Genomic DNA, 17,431 nt, shown 5'->3' on the forward strand with positions numbered 1-17,431 from the left:
TTGCCTCTCTCTAGGTGTGCAATGAGAACTCCCTCTTCAAAAGCCTTTCCCGCTACTTGGTTCGTCGCAAAGACCCCGAGCTGTGGGCCAGTGTGCTGCTGGAGAGCAACCCTTACAGGAGACCACTCATTGACCAGGTATGGCTGACAAGACATGAACAAACTCTTTGCTGTCCTAACTTGGCTGCCTGAGGCCTGACTTAACTGGTGTGTCAATGGCTTGACTCTGCCTGCAGGTTGTACAGACTGCACTGTCGGAGACACAGGACCCTGAAGAAGTCTCTGTTACTGTGAAAGCCTTCATGACTGCAGACCTGCCTAACGAGCTTATTGAACTGCTGGAGAAAATAGTTCTTGATAACTCTGTGTTCAGTGAGCACAGGTGTGTAGTCACAGCTTAAAAATTATACCTGAAGCGGGTGTTAAATTGTTGTAATGTGGAACAGCAAATAAATTAATGCCCTCTCAGGAGGGGAAGGTGAATTTCTTGATCGTTCTGTAGTTATTTACTGATTCTTTTTAAGTATTTTTTCTCTCTCTCTTCAGGAACCTGCAGAACCTGCTCATTCTCACAGCTATCAAGGCTGATCGGACCCGTGTCATGGAGTACATCAATCGCCTGGATAACTATGATGCTCCAGACATAGCCAACATAGCTATCAGCAATGAGCTCTTTGAGGAGGCATTTGCTATCTTCAGGAAGTTTGATGTCAACACATCAGCTGTACAGGTATCTGGAAACTCTCAGTCTGTAATAAACTCCTCGTGATGTCTGTGCCTCCTCACACACAGGGCTTTGCTGTTAACTGTTGGCTTCAGTACTTAACACCAATTAGCAAGGTGACCAAAGGTGCTCAGTGTCTTAGGAAGCAGAGCAAACATTTTGTGTTCTCTAATAAGAGAAACTTCATCAGCACAAAGTCACTCCACATGGGAGTGACCCACTACACATGGGCTGTGTAGGGCAGTTTTAAAAGCAGCTGTGGAGAACTGACGTGAAACACAACTCAGTGTCTTGTAAACCTGATCTTTTGAGAAAGTGGCTGATCATGGTAACCCTTTTTTTAGGTATTGATAGAGCACATTGGAAACCTGGATCGTGCATATGAGTTTGCTGAACGTTGCAATGAGCCTGCAGTGTGGAGTCAGCTGGCTAAAGCACAGCTCCAGAAAGGGATGGTAAAGGAAGCAATCGACTCTTACATTAAAGCAGATGATCCTTCTTCATACATGGAAGTTGTTCAAGCTGCCAATGCCAGTGGTATGATTGTTTTATTTAAATCTTTTATATTCAGCTCTTTTGTGTGGTCTCTTGGGCAAAACTGGAGTTCTGCCAAACCTGTATCTTGATGCAGGTAGAAGAATCTGGTCCCTCAGAGACTGTCCTAAGCCAGCATGGGAAAGGAGTGTATTCCACTTGGATAATCAATGGTCTTATAGCTTCTTTAGCTAGCTGGAGACTTCTGCCAGAGCAGTTGCTACTGAGGAGGTTTCTGCATGAAGTTAAATACTAAAATTTTAGTAATGGGACTCTCGTATAATATGTGCAGATGAGGGCTTGTCTTGAGTCTTGAGGAGGAGCTGTAAAAATACTTAGGTCAGACAAGATCAAGCTGGTAGTATGGCTTAAGCACAAGTGTTCTCAGTGGTATTCTGAACTCCTGTTTTATAGGAAACTGGGAAGAACTGGTGAAGTACCTCCAGATGGCACGCAAGAAGGCCCGGGAATCCTATGTGGAAACTGAATTAATCTTTGCTCTTGCTAAAACAAACCGTCTGGCAGAGCTGGAGGAGTTTATCAATGGACCCAACAATGCACATATCCAGCAAGTAAGGCTGAATTTCAGTTTTGCTCTGTCACAGCAGCAGACTTCTTGGGTCTCACAGCCCAGAGGGACATTGGAACTTCTGTCTCATTGGCTGTGCAGAAAGATACTGACTTTAAAAGAGTCAGAATCCGTAAGAGTCATTTCCATTTTGATAATGGCACGAGTGCTACACATTCTGTGTGAGCCCTTGACTGAGGGGCTGCAAGAATAACCTGGTTGTGCCCTGCTGTAGGTTGGGGATCGTTGCTATGATGAGAAGATGTATGAAGCAGCTAAGCTGCTCTACAACAACGTCTCCAACTTCGGCCGTTTAGCCTCCACCTTGGTTCACCTTGGTGAATACCAGGCAGCTGTGGATGGTGCTCGGAAAGCCAACAGCACTCGCACGTGGAAAGAGGTAAACTTGCTGCTGGAGTAAGCTCAGGGATTTCAAAGCTGTTTCTCCTTCAGAAACTTTGCTCCTAAGCAATAATGGAAATTGTCAATTCCAGGTCTGCTTCGCCTGCGTCGACGGAAAAGAATTCCGCCTGGCCCAGATGTGTGGGCTCCATATTGTGGTGCATGCAGATGAGTTGGAAGAGCTAATTAACTATTACCAGGTAACTAAGATGACTCCTGTTTGTCTCAATTATTTCATGACCACTTTGAAGGTGGAAATTTGCAGTCAGTTTGGTTCCCAATGTGAAACATCTCTTCCCTGCCCTTCTCTCTCAGGATCGTGGCTACTTTGAGGAGCTGATAACTATGCTGGAAGCAGCACTTGGACTTGAGAGAGCACACATGGGAATGTTTACAGAGCTAGCAATTCTCTACTCCAAATTCAAGCCACAGAAGATGAGGGAGCACTTGGAGCTTTTCTGGTCCAGAGTCAACATTCCCAAGGTGAATGTCTTAGGCCTTAAATTTAACTTCAAAGGTGTCTGTCAGGATTGCCTGTACCCCAGCTTTTGCAGTAGCAGCTCTTGAGGCTATTAATAGCCCTAAAGCCTGAGCACTGATAGCACTGAGGGGATTTCTAATGTCTTTTGCTTAGGTTCTGAGAGCTGCAGAACAAGCTCATCTCTGGGCTGAACTGGTGTTCTTGTATGATAAGTATGAAGAATATGATAATGCCATAATCACAATGATGAACCACCCAACAGATGCTTGGAAGGAAGGCCAGTTCAAAGATATCATCACTAAGGTATGACTTTCCTAGTGAAAGGAAGCAGATTTCTTGCTGTGTGCAAGGAAGAGAACTGCTCTGAATGTGCATCCTTATCAACCTCTAGGTGGCCAATGTGGAGCTGTATTACAAGGCAGTTCAGTTCTACTTGGAATTCAAACCTCTGTTGCTCAATGATCTGCTCATGGTGTTGTCCCCTCGGCTTGACCACACTCGTGCTGTCACCTTCTTCACAAAGGTAAATTCCCAACTCTCCTTCTCAAAGAAAAAAGTTGCAGCTGGAAAAAGCATTTAGCTGTAGTAGAATTTTAAAACGCTTGGCTACGGCACTGCCTCACAGAGAAAGGTGTAGGAGACCTCTACAAAAAGTTACCTTGACTTAAATTTACCTACCTGGTTCCTTGAAGGTCAAACAACTACCACTGGTTAAGCCTTACCTGCGCTCTGTTCAAAACCACAACAACAAATCAGTGAATGAGTCCCTGAACAACCTCTTCATTATTGAAGAAGACTACCAGGTAAGTCCTCTCTAAAACTGGCAGTATCTGGAATGGGTATTGACTTGCCTGTTGTATCTGTCTCATAACAGAAGCAGCTACTCTTGCATTTCAAAGTTATAAATTATTATAGTTCAGTTCTGGCTTCTGTGTCAATATTAGCCTAATTTTCTGGGTGTGTGTTAAGGCCCAGAAACAGGTTTCATTCTCACTTTCAGTAGGTTTTACCAGCTTGCTGTTAATTTGTGTTCCTTAAGTGTATGTTCCTTGCCACTTCAAACTGAACTAGTGGTGACTAGCCAGGGATTAAGTGGAGAACTGGTAGTGGTTTTATGGGAGCTTTTGGGGTCATTCCTGCTGGGAATAGACTGATTATTTTGTTATCAGTGTGACAGATCAGCTTTTAAAGACCAGCAGTGGGTGCTGAGGAAAGAACTTGCAGAAAGGGAAGTTATGATGGTTCAGCTGTTCTGCTGTTTGCAGTCACTACTGAAAAATACTGACTGGAATACCCTAAACTACATGTGTCAAACACCAGCTTCTCAAAAAAAACCCAAAAAACCAACTTAAGAGCAGATCTCCCTGCAGGTCTGGCTAGAATACTTTATCCTCTTAGAAGCAGGAATACGGAACTAAGACCTCTGGAAAATGTTTTCATCTTTGTGGATATAGCTGATCACCTGAGGTGTGAATAACTTTTTTTTCCTACTTAACTCAGGCTCTTAGGACTTCTATAGATGCTTATGACAACTTTGACAACATTTCTCTTGCCCAACGTTTGGAGAAACACGAGCTAATAGAGTTCAGGAGAATTGCTGCTTATCTCTTCAAAGGAAACAATCGCTGGAAACAGAGTGTAGAACTCTGTAAGAAAGACAGACTGTACAAGGTAAGACCTCTGCACAGGTCTGCTTTGGAGCTTGTTTGTGACTTCCAGTCACATCTCTTTAGATGCTGCCAGGTGGTGTGTGTTGCTAATCTGGCAAATCTTGCTTCAGAGTGGCAGGAAAGGGACAGATTTCTTGGCAAGAAGCCACAGAATGCCTCCTGTCTGCTACTGTCAGTAATTGTTGCTCAGTTAAATACCAGGTATTGTACTGTGGCACCTGAGGCTAACCAGGCTCTCTCCTGTTGTAGGATGCAATGCAGTATGCTTCAGAATCCAAAGATACTGAGCTGGCAGAAGAGTTGTTGCAGTGGTTCTTGCAGGAGAACAAGAGAGAATGCTTTGGTGCTTGTCTCTTCACCTGCTATGATCTCCTAAGGCCAGATGTTGTCTTGGAAACAGCATGGAGGCACAACATCATGGACTTTGCCATGCCATACTTCATTCAGGTCATGAAGGAATACTTGACCAAGGTAAGAGCAGCTGCTTCTCCAGCACTGAGAGCTTGTAAGTCACTGTGGTGTATGCCTTGAGACTGTCTGCTTGCTACTAACATTGATATGGGCTTTGTCAAATGTCTGTCTGTCCATGTCCACACTTATTTTTCAGTCCATCTGGGGAGAGACTTCGCCCTCTAAGAGACTGAAAGAGTTGCAGACTGCACCCTATCTGCCAATTTCAGAACCTACATCAGTAGTATTTGCCTGACCATGGGCAGTGTCTCACAGTAGCTCCAGGATTTGGGCTTTTCACATGCTGTGTCAGTCAGGAATCCCAACTGGGACCAAGCAAGCTCTAACTAAATTCTAGACTGTAATACTAAAAAGCTTTTTTATAACTAGACCCTAAGTTAACTTGGTCTGCTCTGCACTTAATTCTAAAATGTGGCTCTGAGACTTAATGGCACTAATTATGACTCAGCTTTTGTTTGAAGTGACTCAGGATGGGGAAAGTATTTGGCCATGCTCTGACAGACTTGAACTGGATTTGAGTTAAATACAGACTTGTCACTAGCAAGATTTGCCCAGCTGAAGCTTTCAGGGTATCTTCCAGTGAATTCCCTAATGATTAAGACTGTGAGAAGTAAAAGTTTAACTCGTGTGTGAGTCAGTGGAGACAAGCCTGCCTGTTTGTCTGGAAGACTTGCCTGGCTCTTACCTCTAAAGGCAGGACTGCACTGTAGTCCTGCAGCAACCTGTCCTTAAATAATTCATTCTGGGGGAGGTGGGGAGCTGCCTAAGCAGTAGCATTGCTTGTCAGATAAGCCTGGTGTACTGAGCAAGTACTGAGCCTCTCTTGAGAGTAGTAGTTTTGGAGCAGGATTCTTCAAAATAAAAATTTCATGAGGTGCTAAGGGCTTAGGTTACAGCCATAGTGTAGTTAATGAAACCAATGCAGTGAAGTCTGGCAAGAAGCAGAGCTGCCTTTCTAAAGCAGATACTTCTGGTGTATCTTTGTTTTTACTCACCTGTACCTTAATTATTTCTTCCCTGACGCTTTTGTTTCTGCCTTTTATATGCTAAATATGGAATTTGATTTTTCTAAGCTGCACCTTCTGAATTCCTTTGCAGGTTGATGCAATAAAGGAAAAGGTGAAAGTTGATTCTTGTTTTCCATCTTTAAGTCTGGAGGACTAAGTCTAAGGATTCTGCATGAGTTTTTTTTACTTTCCTATGTTTACTACACTGCTGCTACTGCTTTTTCCCCTCCCCCAAACAAAATATCACTAAAGCATATGCAAATTGTTTAACTCTACAAGTAGCTAGTGCTGTAGGACCAAAGTAGATTTGTTTGCTACTAATAAGCTACTAGATCCTCAGGAAGGGCATAGAGGTGATCAGTTGGATCACAGTCAACCCGATACCAAAAGGATACACAAGTGCTACTATTTGACAGCCAATCTGACTGGAGGAACCTCCTAACACATGGAATAATTATCTTGCACCACTGCCTCTGAACCCTAAATCAAGATGGCATTTGCTAGTTTAAGGACTGTGATCCAGTTCCTGATCTCTTGACCATTACTAACGTGTGCTGACAGTAGGCAGAGTAGCTACTAGCTGCTTCAGAAGAGACTCTTCCTTACTCAGGTGTCCAGTTCTCATGGTGCTAGTCTAATCCACATGGTGCTCTAGTTCACACAGCAACTGAAAACTTCAGCTAATAGGCAAAGTCTGGTTCTCTTCCCTGTAGTGAATTTCTTGTAGTTGTGCACAAAAGACTGCCTTGCAAGCTCTTCAGCTTCATTAAACTTCTCTCGCTACCTCATTTAAAAAAAAACAACCAAATAAAAGGTAATGCTTATTGCTTTTCTGAGGCTACCCTAAGGCTTGCCTTTTGCTGTGCAATTTTGCCCTTTCCAAGGGCAGTCTCTAAGGTACCTGTCCATCTGCTTTGGTACAAATCCCACTGATTCTGCTTAGGCCAGAGGTCAGCCCCAGTGTGAGCTTTCTGTAAATGTGGTTGAGCAAAGGGTGAGCAAACAGACAAAGGGCTGGAAGATGGACTTAAATCCCAACTGCTCTCTGTAATTACACCACTGGAACTCAAGGCTAACCTGACTAAAATGTGTAGTGTGAGGTCCTTCAGCAGCTAGTAAGTGAGGCAGTGAGAGAGAGAGAAAGGAGTGTGTGTGGAAAAAAGGTAATTGAACTGCAGTGTTTGCATAAACCACGCATGTGTAGCAGTCATTGCAATCACATCCCACTGTTCCTGAAGCTACAAGGCATTGCTGGGGGCTGCGTGTGGTTTTTTTGGGGGGAGCCTGTATGGCAGTCATCTTCAGACCTCACTCTTGCTTCAGTACTTTTGCCTCTTTTTCATGCACACATAACACGGTAACATTGAATGCATGTTACTTTTCCTCTGCAGCTTATTGCAGTCCCTGTGGAAAAGCCTTTAAAACAATTTTGCTACAAGGGTGTAGGGGACTGAAGCTGATGCTCAAGCAAGTGGTGTAAGAACCATCCTGCAGGCTGGTTTCGTTCAAACTTGCACTTGTTACTGTAAATATTTGTTTAGCTCTGAGGGGAGGCATCAAAACTGATTCAAAAATGCACTAAATGTCCTGGGCTGGAGGCTTTCCAAGTGTGTGTAAGCCAAATGCCTCTGCTTAGTAGCAAACTGCACATTTTTCCTTGGATTGCATCTCTCAACTTCTGTGCTTCTGTGTTCAGTGTGTTGCTGTTTGAGTTAAAACCAGTGCAGCTCTCAGCAAGGTGTCTGGAAAATGAGTCTTGAAGCACTGGCATACACTCCTGTGCACTTTGACAGCAGCAAGCCAGATACTGGTGTCAGGCAACAACAAAAAAAAAAAAAAAAAAAAAAAAAAAAAAAAAAAAAAAGCTTGCTGGGAAAGCCCAGTGAATGAATGAACTCCTAGAGCTTGGGAATTGTGCCACTTCCTGGATTTATGCCTCTAAAGTTACAGATGGACAGGTTTATGGGACGTGTTGTAACTCTCAGCTAAATGGAGGAAAGCCACCAGAGCTGCCTGCCAGTGTTTGCTGATGGAGCACAGTTAAGCTGAAAAACTGTTCAACTGGTGGGTGTTGGGTGTAGCTGAATAAATAATGCCAACCCTGTGTAAGTACAGGAAGCCTGTCTTCAAACTCCTTGAAGGACACAAAGGAAGCAAAAGATTAATCTGGTTTGTGAGTTGTCTTGGTGTTTTTTTTAAAAAAGTAATTGGCATGATTGTCTCTGACTTCATTCTCAATCTTATCTCCCAGGTAAAAATAGCAGTACCTAATTTTTGTGGTTTTAGTTTCAGGGCCTGCCTTAGCCTGTAGTAATGCTGAGTTTCCTTGGATCTGTTATTTTTTGAGCACTGTTTCACTCCAGAATGAGTTCTCTTCTCTTGCCTTTCTTAGGGGTGGGCTAACAGCACAATCACACTTGCTGTGAAGCTGGCTAGGCTGGCCTTGGTTCTGTGGATTCAGCTCCAGCACGTTGAGTATTTGTGGGTTTAGGCTGACTGCCACACAGTTCTAGAGTGGAAAAAAAAAAAGAAAAAGTCTTATACACATGCATTCTCTGCATTTGAACTTAAATTGCATGAGTGAATGGGTTTGGAAAGTGAAATCTTGAGGCTCAAGTGACATGTCGGATGCTATTGCAGTCTGCTGTATCCAAACACCAGATGGCTTTGCCTTCCATGTTGCATTCAGGGAAATTTTTCCAGGTCTGGGCATTATCTGGACAATTAATTGCTCCTCCACCAAAAGTCTCCAACTGACATCCTGCTAATTCTGTGCCCCGAGGCTGTTGGGTTTTAAAGCAGTTGGAGCAGCAGTGATTGATGAGCTGACTGATGACAAAGGAGCTCTAGTCCAGTGTTGGGACCTTTCACACAAAGCTTCAGCCTGGAGTGAGCTTTCAAAGAAGCTCCACAAATCCCTCAATTAGGGATTTTTTTTTTCAGGCAACAGACAATCTTGACTGCACCAGTACCAACATTGCTACTTGAATTGATCTTAACTTGTAAATGGTCTCCTTTTCTTGATGGGTGTTAACATACCACTAAGGCTTTTCCACTTCTCTGCCATGAGTGAGTGTCTCTTGTGGAGGAGTTTTTTTAATTGTTGGTCTCAATTCCAGGTGGATAAACTGGATGCATCGGAGTCTTTGAGAAAGGAAGAGGAGCAAGCTACAGAAACACAACCCATTGTTTATGGTAATGTTTGTGTGTTGTCACTGTCACAACACTTTGCTTTTAAAAACAACACTTCCCTAGTCAGGGTTTTTCCCAAGGAAGTCCTTAGAAATCAAGTCTTGGGGGAACGTGGTGCAAAATACCAGTAAAGCACAAGCCAAGTGCTTCTGCTGCTAAGATTGGATGTGGGCTGTGGGATTGAAGATTTGTCCTAACCCCTACTCAGGGAATTATTGCTAAGCACACAAACATCTCCAGGGAGGCTGCAGGAGCTCTGCTGCCAGAACAATCTGTCCCGAGGAATAAAGATCAAACCTCTTCTGTCTTCCAGGTCAGCCACAGCTAATGTTGACAGCAGGACCCAGCGTGGCAGTTCCCCCACAAGCACCTTTTGGCTATGGCTACACTGCCCCTCCCTACGGGCAGCCCCAGCCTGGCTTTGGGTACAGCATGTGAGGAGCAGCAGATTTTCTTACTGAAACTCCACCGTCCCTCCCCGCTTTAACTCATAACAGGGAAAAGCAAGAGTTCAGCCTCCTGTTCTTGTAACCTTTATTTCATGAAGGACTGTTTGTTTTGTTTTTGTTTTTTTTTTTTTTCTAGCTCAAACGATTTGAATCACTTCTGTTTAATTTTTTTTTTTTTTTTTTTCACATTCCATGTCATTTAGACTCTACAGAAGGGGGAATAGTTTAAACAACTCTGTTCAAAGTGGGCTTTTGCAGGACTGCTTATTTACCATTAAGTCTGTTGTGAAGATTCTGATTTGCACTCTCTAGTGTTTAAACTCTAATATTGAATCTTAAGTTCATTGTATGTGAGCAGCTTACAGTATGTACTGTCTATTCTAAATGCATTTAAGTCTCACTGTATATTTGGGAAAAGCTAAAGCCAAGATCCTTGTATTTGACCTCACCAGACTGCTGACAAGAGACAACACTAATCAGCATATCCTACCCTGGTTGGATTGCATAGCTCTAAAAAGAATTTACAATGCGTACAGACAACCTTTGCCTGACTTAAAATGAGTAAAAGTTTTGGGTTTCTCTTTTTTTTTTTTTCTTTTTTTTTTTCTCTCTCTTTTTTTTTTTTTTTTCTCCCCTTAACCTATGCAGGTTTTTCCAGTTATGCATATAGAAACTGCTAGTGTCTTTTTGCTCACTCCATATGTAACAGATGACCTTATGTTGTGCTGTATCCTGTGCTTTTGTGGGACATTCCATTCAGGAACAGAGCACCATGATTCCAATCTGTGTATTTACTAACCCTGCCCTGAGGTTTGTGTATGTTGGATATTGTGGTGTTTTAGATCACTGTTTTTGAGTGTACAGAAGAGAGAATTCAAGCATATTGCTGTTCAGTTTTGTTTGTGCAATTTGAAATTACTCAACTTAAAAAAAAAAAAAAAATAAATTACTGGACTGTGGACATGCTGCATAGTGGTAGCTTCACTTTACTGTCTCCAAAAAGGACCTTTTGAACTCAAACCAAGTATTACAGTGCTGGGGGTGTGGGCCACATGAAGGGGTGTGAGGGGCCAGTGGGAGAGCAGGAGTGGAGACCATTAGTGGTGTCTTGCACTGAGGGGGCAATACAAGGAGCTGGGTAATGCTTTTTCTAGAGAGAGATTATGGCAGAATTAAAAAAAAAAAAAAAAAATAGCACTTTTTTTAAGAGTTGGCTGCACTGTGGTCAACTCCAGCATATTTTGACCAGATGATACATTAGGATTGTAGTAGGGTGTGTCAGTTAAATTGAGATCATGTTCTAGGTATGTAAGTTGCCTTAAATATATTTAGCTTCAAATAAAATGGACTTAAATGTTTCTCTATGAATACTGTCATATTTGAGTGTAGTTTCTCTATGAATATTGTCACCCTGGAGTGTCACAACACTGGGCCAGATGCCTGATAGGTGTAGAAGCTTCTGTCTCCTCCCCAGGAGGTGTCCTCAGGGCTGGTTCCAGCTCTGTCCTGCTCTCTCCAGTGACCTCCTCAGCTGCTCTGGGGGTTTCTGCAGCAGCTCCAGGTGTGAGGGTGGGTGACAGCAGCAGGGGAAGCATCCTGACCTGACTGACAGCATCTCAACCTGCCACAGGCTCTAGGTCTTTGCTCAGGGGCACAGGCTCAGTCTTTGGGAAGTGTTATGCCTAAAATCAGAGGTGTGGTGTAAAAATTCTCTACTCTGTGTTGACTACAACTTGCATCTCAACCCCTCTGTGAGTCAAAGGGAGACAAATCCTCTTCTTGCAGCAGCTTTACAGGCTGGGCTGTAAAACCTGTTGAGCTTGGGCAAATAATTGTACCAATTACCCAAACTGCCCCAGCAGGAAGTTGGCTACAGCTACACCCAGCTCTGGGCAATTTTTAACTGCTTCAGCTGTTCATCTTTTTTGAATTAAAAAATATCTTTTGGTTTTTTTAAAAATAAAAGAAACACAACAAACCTGTTGTGCCTGTAAGGCAGAGGAGATGAACCTGCCACACGAGACATTCACTTTACTTGTGGGTTCCATTCAACCAGTAAATCAAAATGGAAAATCCTCAATTAATTGCACAAGTTCTTTCTTAGGGGTAGTAGATTTTTCCCAGCTCTACTCTCTCCCCTTCCACTGAGCTCAGCATTTTCTTGCCCACTTCAGAACACAGCAAGGGAAATTCATGATTTGCAAATCTAAATCTCTTTAAAAAATGATTTTATTTATACTAAGAGAACACAATAGGAAAAAAAAAAAACTTAGCTTTTCTCCCTTCAGCACCGGCACACACCAGTGTATTCAGATTCCTTGGGTCCCTGCTTTAGAACAGTTTCAGGTGACCAGAAACTTTATCTACTACATCAGCTGGTCCCGGTCCAATCCCCAGGACTGTCTGGGAGCCCGGAGCTACCTGGGTACACCCTGCATCTTGGATCAAGCTGACAGTCAGTCCCAGGTGCTTTGCCTCAGCCAGGAGCTGGAACAGAGCCTCTTTATCGGGAGCTTTCAGGACCACTTTGGGTTGCCCGCAGTATTCCCACTGTTTCAGGAGATCGGGATTTCTCCTCTGGAGCTGCTTGTAGGCGGAGACAGCCGCGTGGGAACACTGCGCCGCCACTTTCCCCTTCCCCATCTTCAGGTCGTTACGGACAATCAGAACCATTTTAAACTCTCCGGACTCTCCCATCACCTCCGCTCCGGTCCCCGCCGCCCCGGGCTGTCCCCGCAGCCTCCCGCGGATGCCCCAGCCCAGGCACACCCCGCAGGCAACTCCGGCGATGATGCTGAGGAGCCCGGGCTTGAAGAGATAATCCATGAGGGATTTTGGGGAAACCTCTCTGAGAAAAAAAGAGGGGAGGGAGAAGGGAAATTTTACGGTTTGACAGTTTATAGGCTTGGTTTTGGGGGACAACATAATAATAATAAAAAAAAAAAAAGGAATCCCGGAATGGTTTAGGCTGGAAAAGGCTTAAAGGTAATGATGTTCCAACCCTCCCGCTGAGGAAAGATCCGTCTCCATGGTTCCAATGACACCTCCTCCCTTCCGCGCCGTTCCCCGCAGCCCCGGCAGCGGCTTTGTCACCGCCAGCACCGGTGAGGGTTCGGAACCGGCCCGTAACGGCCTGAGGCTGAGGATTGAAAAAAAAAACAACCTCGCAAATTACGCGAAAGTGACCCCCAGAAGCGCTGAACCGGCGGCTGAGTTCACACGGAGAACCCAAACGTCACCGGAGGGTTCGGTGCCGGGAGGAAGCGAGGCGGAACCGCGGCGGGAAACGGACGGCACCGGGGGAATGTGAACCCGAGGGGAGAATGAAACAAAAACCCGGGGCGGGGCAGGGCGAACCGAACCGAACCGAACTGGGTCCGGAACCTTCAAGGAGCGCCTCACCTGCCACGAGCCCACCGGGCCGCCTACGCCGTCGCGCGGAGATGACGCCAAAGGGCGGGGGGAGGGAGGGGGAATGGCGGCGCGCGGGAAGTGGCGCGAGCCGGTGGGCGGGAAGAGGCGGAGCTGCCCCTCCCCCATTCCCTCCCCATCCGCCCCTCAGTTCCAGGTTGGCCCCGGACCAGCGGCAGCCGCCGGCGAGCAGTGAGGTGAGTGCGGGACGGGACGGGCCCAGGGACGGGTTGGGGTTCAGCTGCCGTAAGGGCTTCCCCGGAGAGCGGGGCAGGGAGCGAGTTCCGCACCGCCATCTCCTCAGCCGGCTCTGTTTTCCCCCCCTCTCCTCAGCAGCTTCATCTCTCCCTCTCCTCAGCTGCTTCTTCCCCCCCAGTCGCCTCAGCCGCTGCTCCCCTCCTCAGCCACTTCTCTCCCTCTTCAGCCGCCGCTCCCTCTCTCCCTCAGCCTCCTCTCCCCTCAGTCGCTTCTCCCCCTCCCCTCAGTCGCTTCTCCCCCTCCCTTCAGTCGCTTGTCTCTCCCCCCCCCCTCAGCCTCTTCTCTCCCCCCCCCCCCTCAGCCTCTTCTCTCCCCCCCATCAGCCTCTTCTCTCTCCCCCCCCCTCAGCCTCTTCTCTCTCCCCCCCCCTCAGCCTCTTCTCTCTCCCCCCCCCTCAGCCTCTTCTCTCTCCCCCCCTCAGCCTCTTCTCTTCCCCCCCCCTCAGCCTCTTCTCTCCCCCCCCCTCAGCCTCTTCTCTCTCCCCCCCCCTCAGCCTCTTCTCTCTCCCCCCCTCAGCCTCTTCTCTTCCCCCCCCCTCAGCCTCTTCTCTCTCCCCCCCCCTCAGCCTCTTCTCTCTCCCCCCCCCTCAGCCTCTTCTCTTCCCCCCCCCTCAGCCTCTTCTCTCCCCTCCCCTCAGCCTCTTCTCTCCCCCCCCTCAGTCTCTTCTCTCCCCTCCCCTCAGCCTCTTCTCTCCCCTCCCCTCAGTCGCTTCTCTCTCCTCAGCCGCCTGAGGCCGGGGTCGCGCGCTCCCATCCCGTTTCCATGGTAACAGCGCGGGGGCTGCGTGCAGGCCCGGCCCGGTGTGGGAAGGAGAGGAGGGTGTCGGGGGGTTGGGGACGAGGTTGTGGAAGGTGTCCCGGGGCACCGTGACCCATCCAGGGCCCAGGCGGTGTTATGCAAGTCCGGGGGTGTCGGGAGAGGCCCGCGGGGCAAGCGGGAGGCGGCCGAGTGTGGGAAGGGTGAAGGCCGTGAGGGGAAGGAGCCGATCCCGGGGCCGAGATCGTCGCCTCGGTTCAGCGCTGTGAGAATTCCGGCATCCGCTCTGCTCAGGCCGGGGAAAAACCCCGGAGCCGTGCGGCAGAACGGGCCCCGGTTTGGGCCGCCGCAGAGACAGTGAGAAATTCATCTTGCCAGCTGCGGGGAGTTGGATGATGAGGGTCCTGGTTTGATTCTGCTGTAGGAATGTGTTGTGCTGCCCCTGCTGGGTTGCTGACAGAGTCCTCTGCCCTCCTGGAGGCTGTGCCTTGTCCTGTGAGCCCGGGTGGCCGGGCCCAAGTCTGTGAGGATCCTTAATGTCTCCTGTCTGTTGGCTGAAGTGAAGCACCTAGGTGTGTGTGTGTTGGTTTTTAGTCCTCTGTCCAACGGCATCGAGTGATTCCAGAAGGTAATCAACCAGGGAGATTCCCACTTTGCCTCACAGATGTTTGTCAAGTCATTTAGGTGACCTGAGAGTAGGGGTAATAAGTTTGATAGTAGTTGTTTTTCTCCCAAGTTCTGTGAATCCAGGTTATCCCCTTTGAACTGCACGGATGACATTTTTTCAGGTTTCTCTCATGTCCTTGTTTTCTCTGCTATGTGCTTACCAACAAGTGGGTATCCTGGTTTAGTTAATGACAATAATATGGGTTGGGTGCTCTGAGGTGGAGAGAAAGTGATATTACTGTTTCATGCCTTGGAGCACATGAATTCTCTTTGACCAGTGGCTTTTGGTGCTGGTTTTGCTGTTGGGACTTCTGCTCTTCTGAGTTTGTTTCACCCCAGTTCCTGCCATATGGGTCACTCAGGGGTTCTTGTGTTCTCTATCATCTTACCTTATGGTAGCACAAATAAGCTCTTCTTGATGCATTTATTTACCTATTGAAATGAGCTTCGTTAGGCCAAGTCTCTTTCAATCCATTCTCTCTGCAGCATGGGACTTTTTTGTGTCCCATATTGGTCACAAGCAACAGCTGAAATCATTTCTTCATCCCATGTTTTCAGGTGGAAAGAAAAAAACCAAACCCAAACACGTTTCCAGTTGTGCAATGGGAGGTGAGAGCTACTTATTAATTTGAGCTAAGATGCTTGCCCTACTTCACAGCTGAAATCAATGGTACTTGTAATTTATGTGGGATTGGTCAGGAGGGGATTTGGTAGCTTTTAAGTGGCTGGTAAGTAGCCATGGGGAAGGTGAGTGATTGGGAAGCAAGGCTGCACTATTCCCACCTTAAAGCTTTTTTCCTGGGTTGTCTTGGAATATCTTTTGAATGTCATGACTTTTTGGCTACATCTTGTGAATGCCTCTCCTCAGAATTAGTTTGTCATTAGTGCATGTGTTGAGAGCTCTTGTTTCTTGAGAAACTTTGATTTAAAACAAAAAAACCTCCTTGCTCATGAGGTACTGTAGGAGCAGGTTGGTTGTAGGTTGGTTTTTCTGGAGCACTACTGCTGGCAAACATTGGCATCTGCAGGTTAGAACTTTAACTCCTGTTACCTGTGTGGAATTGAGTTGGGTGGACTTTGCCATTCCATGAGAACTAAGAGAATGGCCTTGAAGCTGTTGCAACACTGAGCTTTTTGGGAGACAAGGCTCAGAATTATCCTGGCATTCCCCCCTGTGTGGGCAGTGTGGTTGAACAGCCACAGGGTAACCTCTGACTGAATTGGTTGTGGCTGGAGACTGTTAGTGACTGTGGAAAGCAGAAGTGGTTGTCTCAGGAGCATGTTCCAGTTACTGGGTTTTTTTAGGGGAGTTGTTAGGTCCTTCTCTTCATTGCCACCCATCTCTGCTGTACCTCCTCTTAGAAAAGAAGCACCCTGGATATAATGCCTGGGCAGGTTCAAGCATCTTCCTGTGGGGGAATCTGTCTCCCAGCACTTACAAGACTGGATAAAGGCAAAGTTGCTGCTAAATCTGCACTCTCCACCACTGCTAGAGGGGTCAGAAGTGGTGATTCTGAAGGCTGTGTTTATACTCCTCTTTTTGTGCTTTCCTAGTCAAATTTTAGCAGCCCTATTTTTAATTTTTTAAATTTATTTATTTTGTGTGTGTGTGCAGGAGGTGTTATCACCTTGTGACAACCTCTGTGACCTTTCTTTCCTCTGTGCCTTTTTGGAAGCACAGGGGAGAGCTTGGCTGCCACCTTCTGAAGGCAGAATGCAGCCTGAGGGCTTCAAACATCTTGGCAGATAACAGGAGCCTGGATTTCTGTGTAGCCCTCTGGAGCTGAGGATGTGCAAGATCCAGTGTCTGCTTAAGCACCTGAATATTAAGTTATGCTCTTTTTTTTTAATTTTTTTTTTTCCCCCAATGCTGTGTGGCCCTTCCTTCCAAATCCCTGTTTGAGAGAGGCCACTGAGTGCAGTGTGTTGTCATGCTGCCTTTCCCAGCTGAGCTGGGAGCTGGGGGTGACACTGAGGAGGTCTCTCCTGTGGTCCCCTCAGCAGAATGCTGCTCCCTGAGAACCCCCCGGGGAGGAGCAGTCAGTTCTGTCAGCTCTGCACTGCACCCCGGGTGATTTGCTGCTTCCTGCCAGCCTGAGGAGCACAGAGCTCAGCTGGGATCTGCAGGGGATGCTGCACTCAGAATCTTCAAGTTCCCAGTTATTTGTTTCCTTTCTTTTATTTAAACCTCTCTCTCTCTCTCTCTTTTTTTTTTTTTTTTTTTTTTTTTTTTTTTTTTTTTTTTAAGTTTCTGCAAGACATCACCATAAAGGCCTGAACAATGTGAATTTTGGATTTCCTACCATCTTCCATCCCTTTTCATCTATCTATTGTGTAGTGACTCTACTGATTCTACTGCTGGATCTACTCAGCCATCAATATTCCTGTTTCACCTGGGAAAATCCACCAGAGAGAGCAGTTTAATATATGTGGCCTTAACAGCAGGGACAGAACTTTTAGTAACCCCAGAATAAATCATACAACACCCCTGAAACTTGTAGTACAATAGTATTGAATTGTTCTTTGCTAAAAGGTGTCCCAAAGTAATTTTGGAGAAACAGAAATGTTACCTCTAAATTGTAAGATGACTTTATTTGAATTGCTGTTTGGGTAGGAAGTGGAAATTAGGTCTGGTGTACAGAGGCTTAACCCACAAAATGGAAACCTGTGGTCTTTACAGAATTACTTTTCCTTTGAGAGGTTAAACTATTTTAGTTAGAAAAAAGATTTTTAGTATGGGAATAAATGCACTGGTATCAAAGTAACCCATTATAGCAAAATCTACGGAGATTTTGAACACCTTTCAGCTGTGCCCTAATTTATTTTAATTGAGTGCTTCCCTT

The 17,431-nt window shown here is 46.2% G+C and overlaps 3 protein-coding genes across 5 annotated transcripts in view; 2 read left to right on the forward strand and 1 right to left on the reverse strand.

Annotated features, from left to right (window-relative positions):
• The window catches only part of CLTC (clathrin heavy chain), a 31,839-nt gene extending 20,974 nt beyond the window's left edge, over window positions 1–10,865 (forward strand). Inside the window, exons 18-33 of one of the 2 annotated variants that reach the window (XM_071765451.1) lie at window positions 15–137; window positions 236–381; window positions 546–729; window positions 1,068–1,260; window positions 1,672–1,829; window positions 2,061–2,225; window positions 2,320–2,427; window positions 2,543–2,710; window positions 2,862–3,011; window positions 3,100–3,231; window positions 3,401–3,511; window positions 4,209–4,379; window positions 4,628–4,849; window positions 5,948–5,968; window positions 8,976–9,051; window positions 9,362–10,865. In XM_071765451.1, the coding sequence (XP_071621552.1) occupies window positions 15–137; window positions 236–381; window positions 546–729; window positions 1,068–1,260; window positions 1,672–1,829; window positions 2,061–2,225; window positions 2,320–2,427; window positions 2,543–2,710; window positions 2,862–3,011; window positions 3,100–3,231; window positions 3,401–3,511; window positions 4,209–4,379; window positions 4,628–4,849; window positions 5,948–5,968; window positions 8,976–9,051; window positions 9,362–9,486 (2,253 nt within the window). In that variant the 3' untranslated portion in view covers window positions 9,487–10,865. The remainder of the gene's footprint in view (window positions 1–14; window positions 138–235; window positions 382–545; window positions 730–1,067; window positions 1,261–1,671; window positions 1,830–2,060; window positions 2,226–2,319; window positions 2,428–2,542; window positions 2,711–2,861; window positions 3,012–3,099; window positions 3,232–3,400; window positions 3,512–4,208; window positions 4,380–4,627; window positions 4,850–5,947; window positions 5,969–8,975; window positions 9,052–9,361) is intronic. The other variant, XM_071765452.1, reaches the window with a different exon arrangement.
• Window positions 10,866–11,712: 847 nt separating this feature from the next.
• Window positions 11,713–12,335, reverse strand: PTRH2 (peptidyl-tRNA hydrolase 2). Its single transcript, XM_071764738.1, has one exon. It carries the CDS (start codon window positions 12,321–12,323, stop codon window positions 11,829–11,831), a length of 495 nt encoding a protein of 164 aa, XP_071620839.1. The 5' UTR covers window positions 12,324–12,335; the 3' UTR covers window positions 11,713–11,828.
• Window positions 12,336–13,004: 669 nt separating this feature from the next.
• Window positions 13,005–17,431, forward strand: part of VMP1 (vacuole membrane protein 1) — a 68,180-nt gene continuing 63,753 nt past the window's right edge. The window contains exon 1 of one of the 2 annotated variants that reach the window (XM_071764735.1): window positions 13,005–13,105. The gene's annotated coding sequence lies outside the window, so the exon portion shown is untranslated. The remainder of the gene's footprint in view (window positions 13,106–17,431) is intronic. The other variant, XM_071764737.1, reaches the window with a different exon arrangement.

This window comes from Heliangelus exortis, chromosome 21 (assembly GCF_036169615.1).
Source record: "Heliangelus exortis chromosome 21, bHelExo1.hap1, whole genome shotgun sequence".
NCBI classification, from domain to species: Eukaryota; Metazoa; Chordata; class Aves; order Apodiformes; family Trochilidae; genus Heliangelus; species Heliangelus exortis.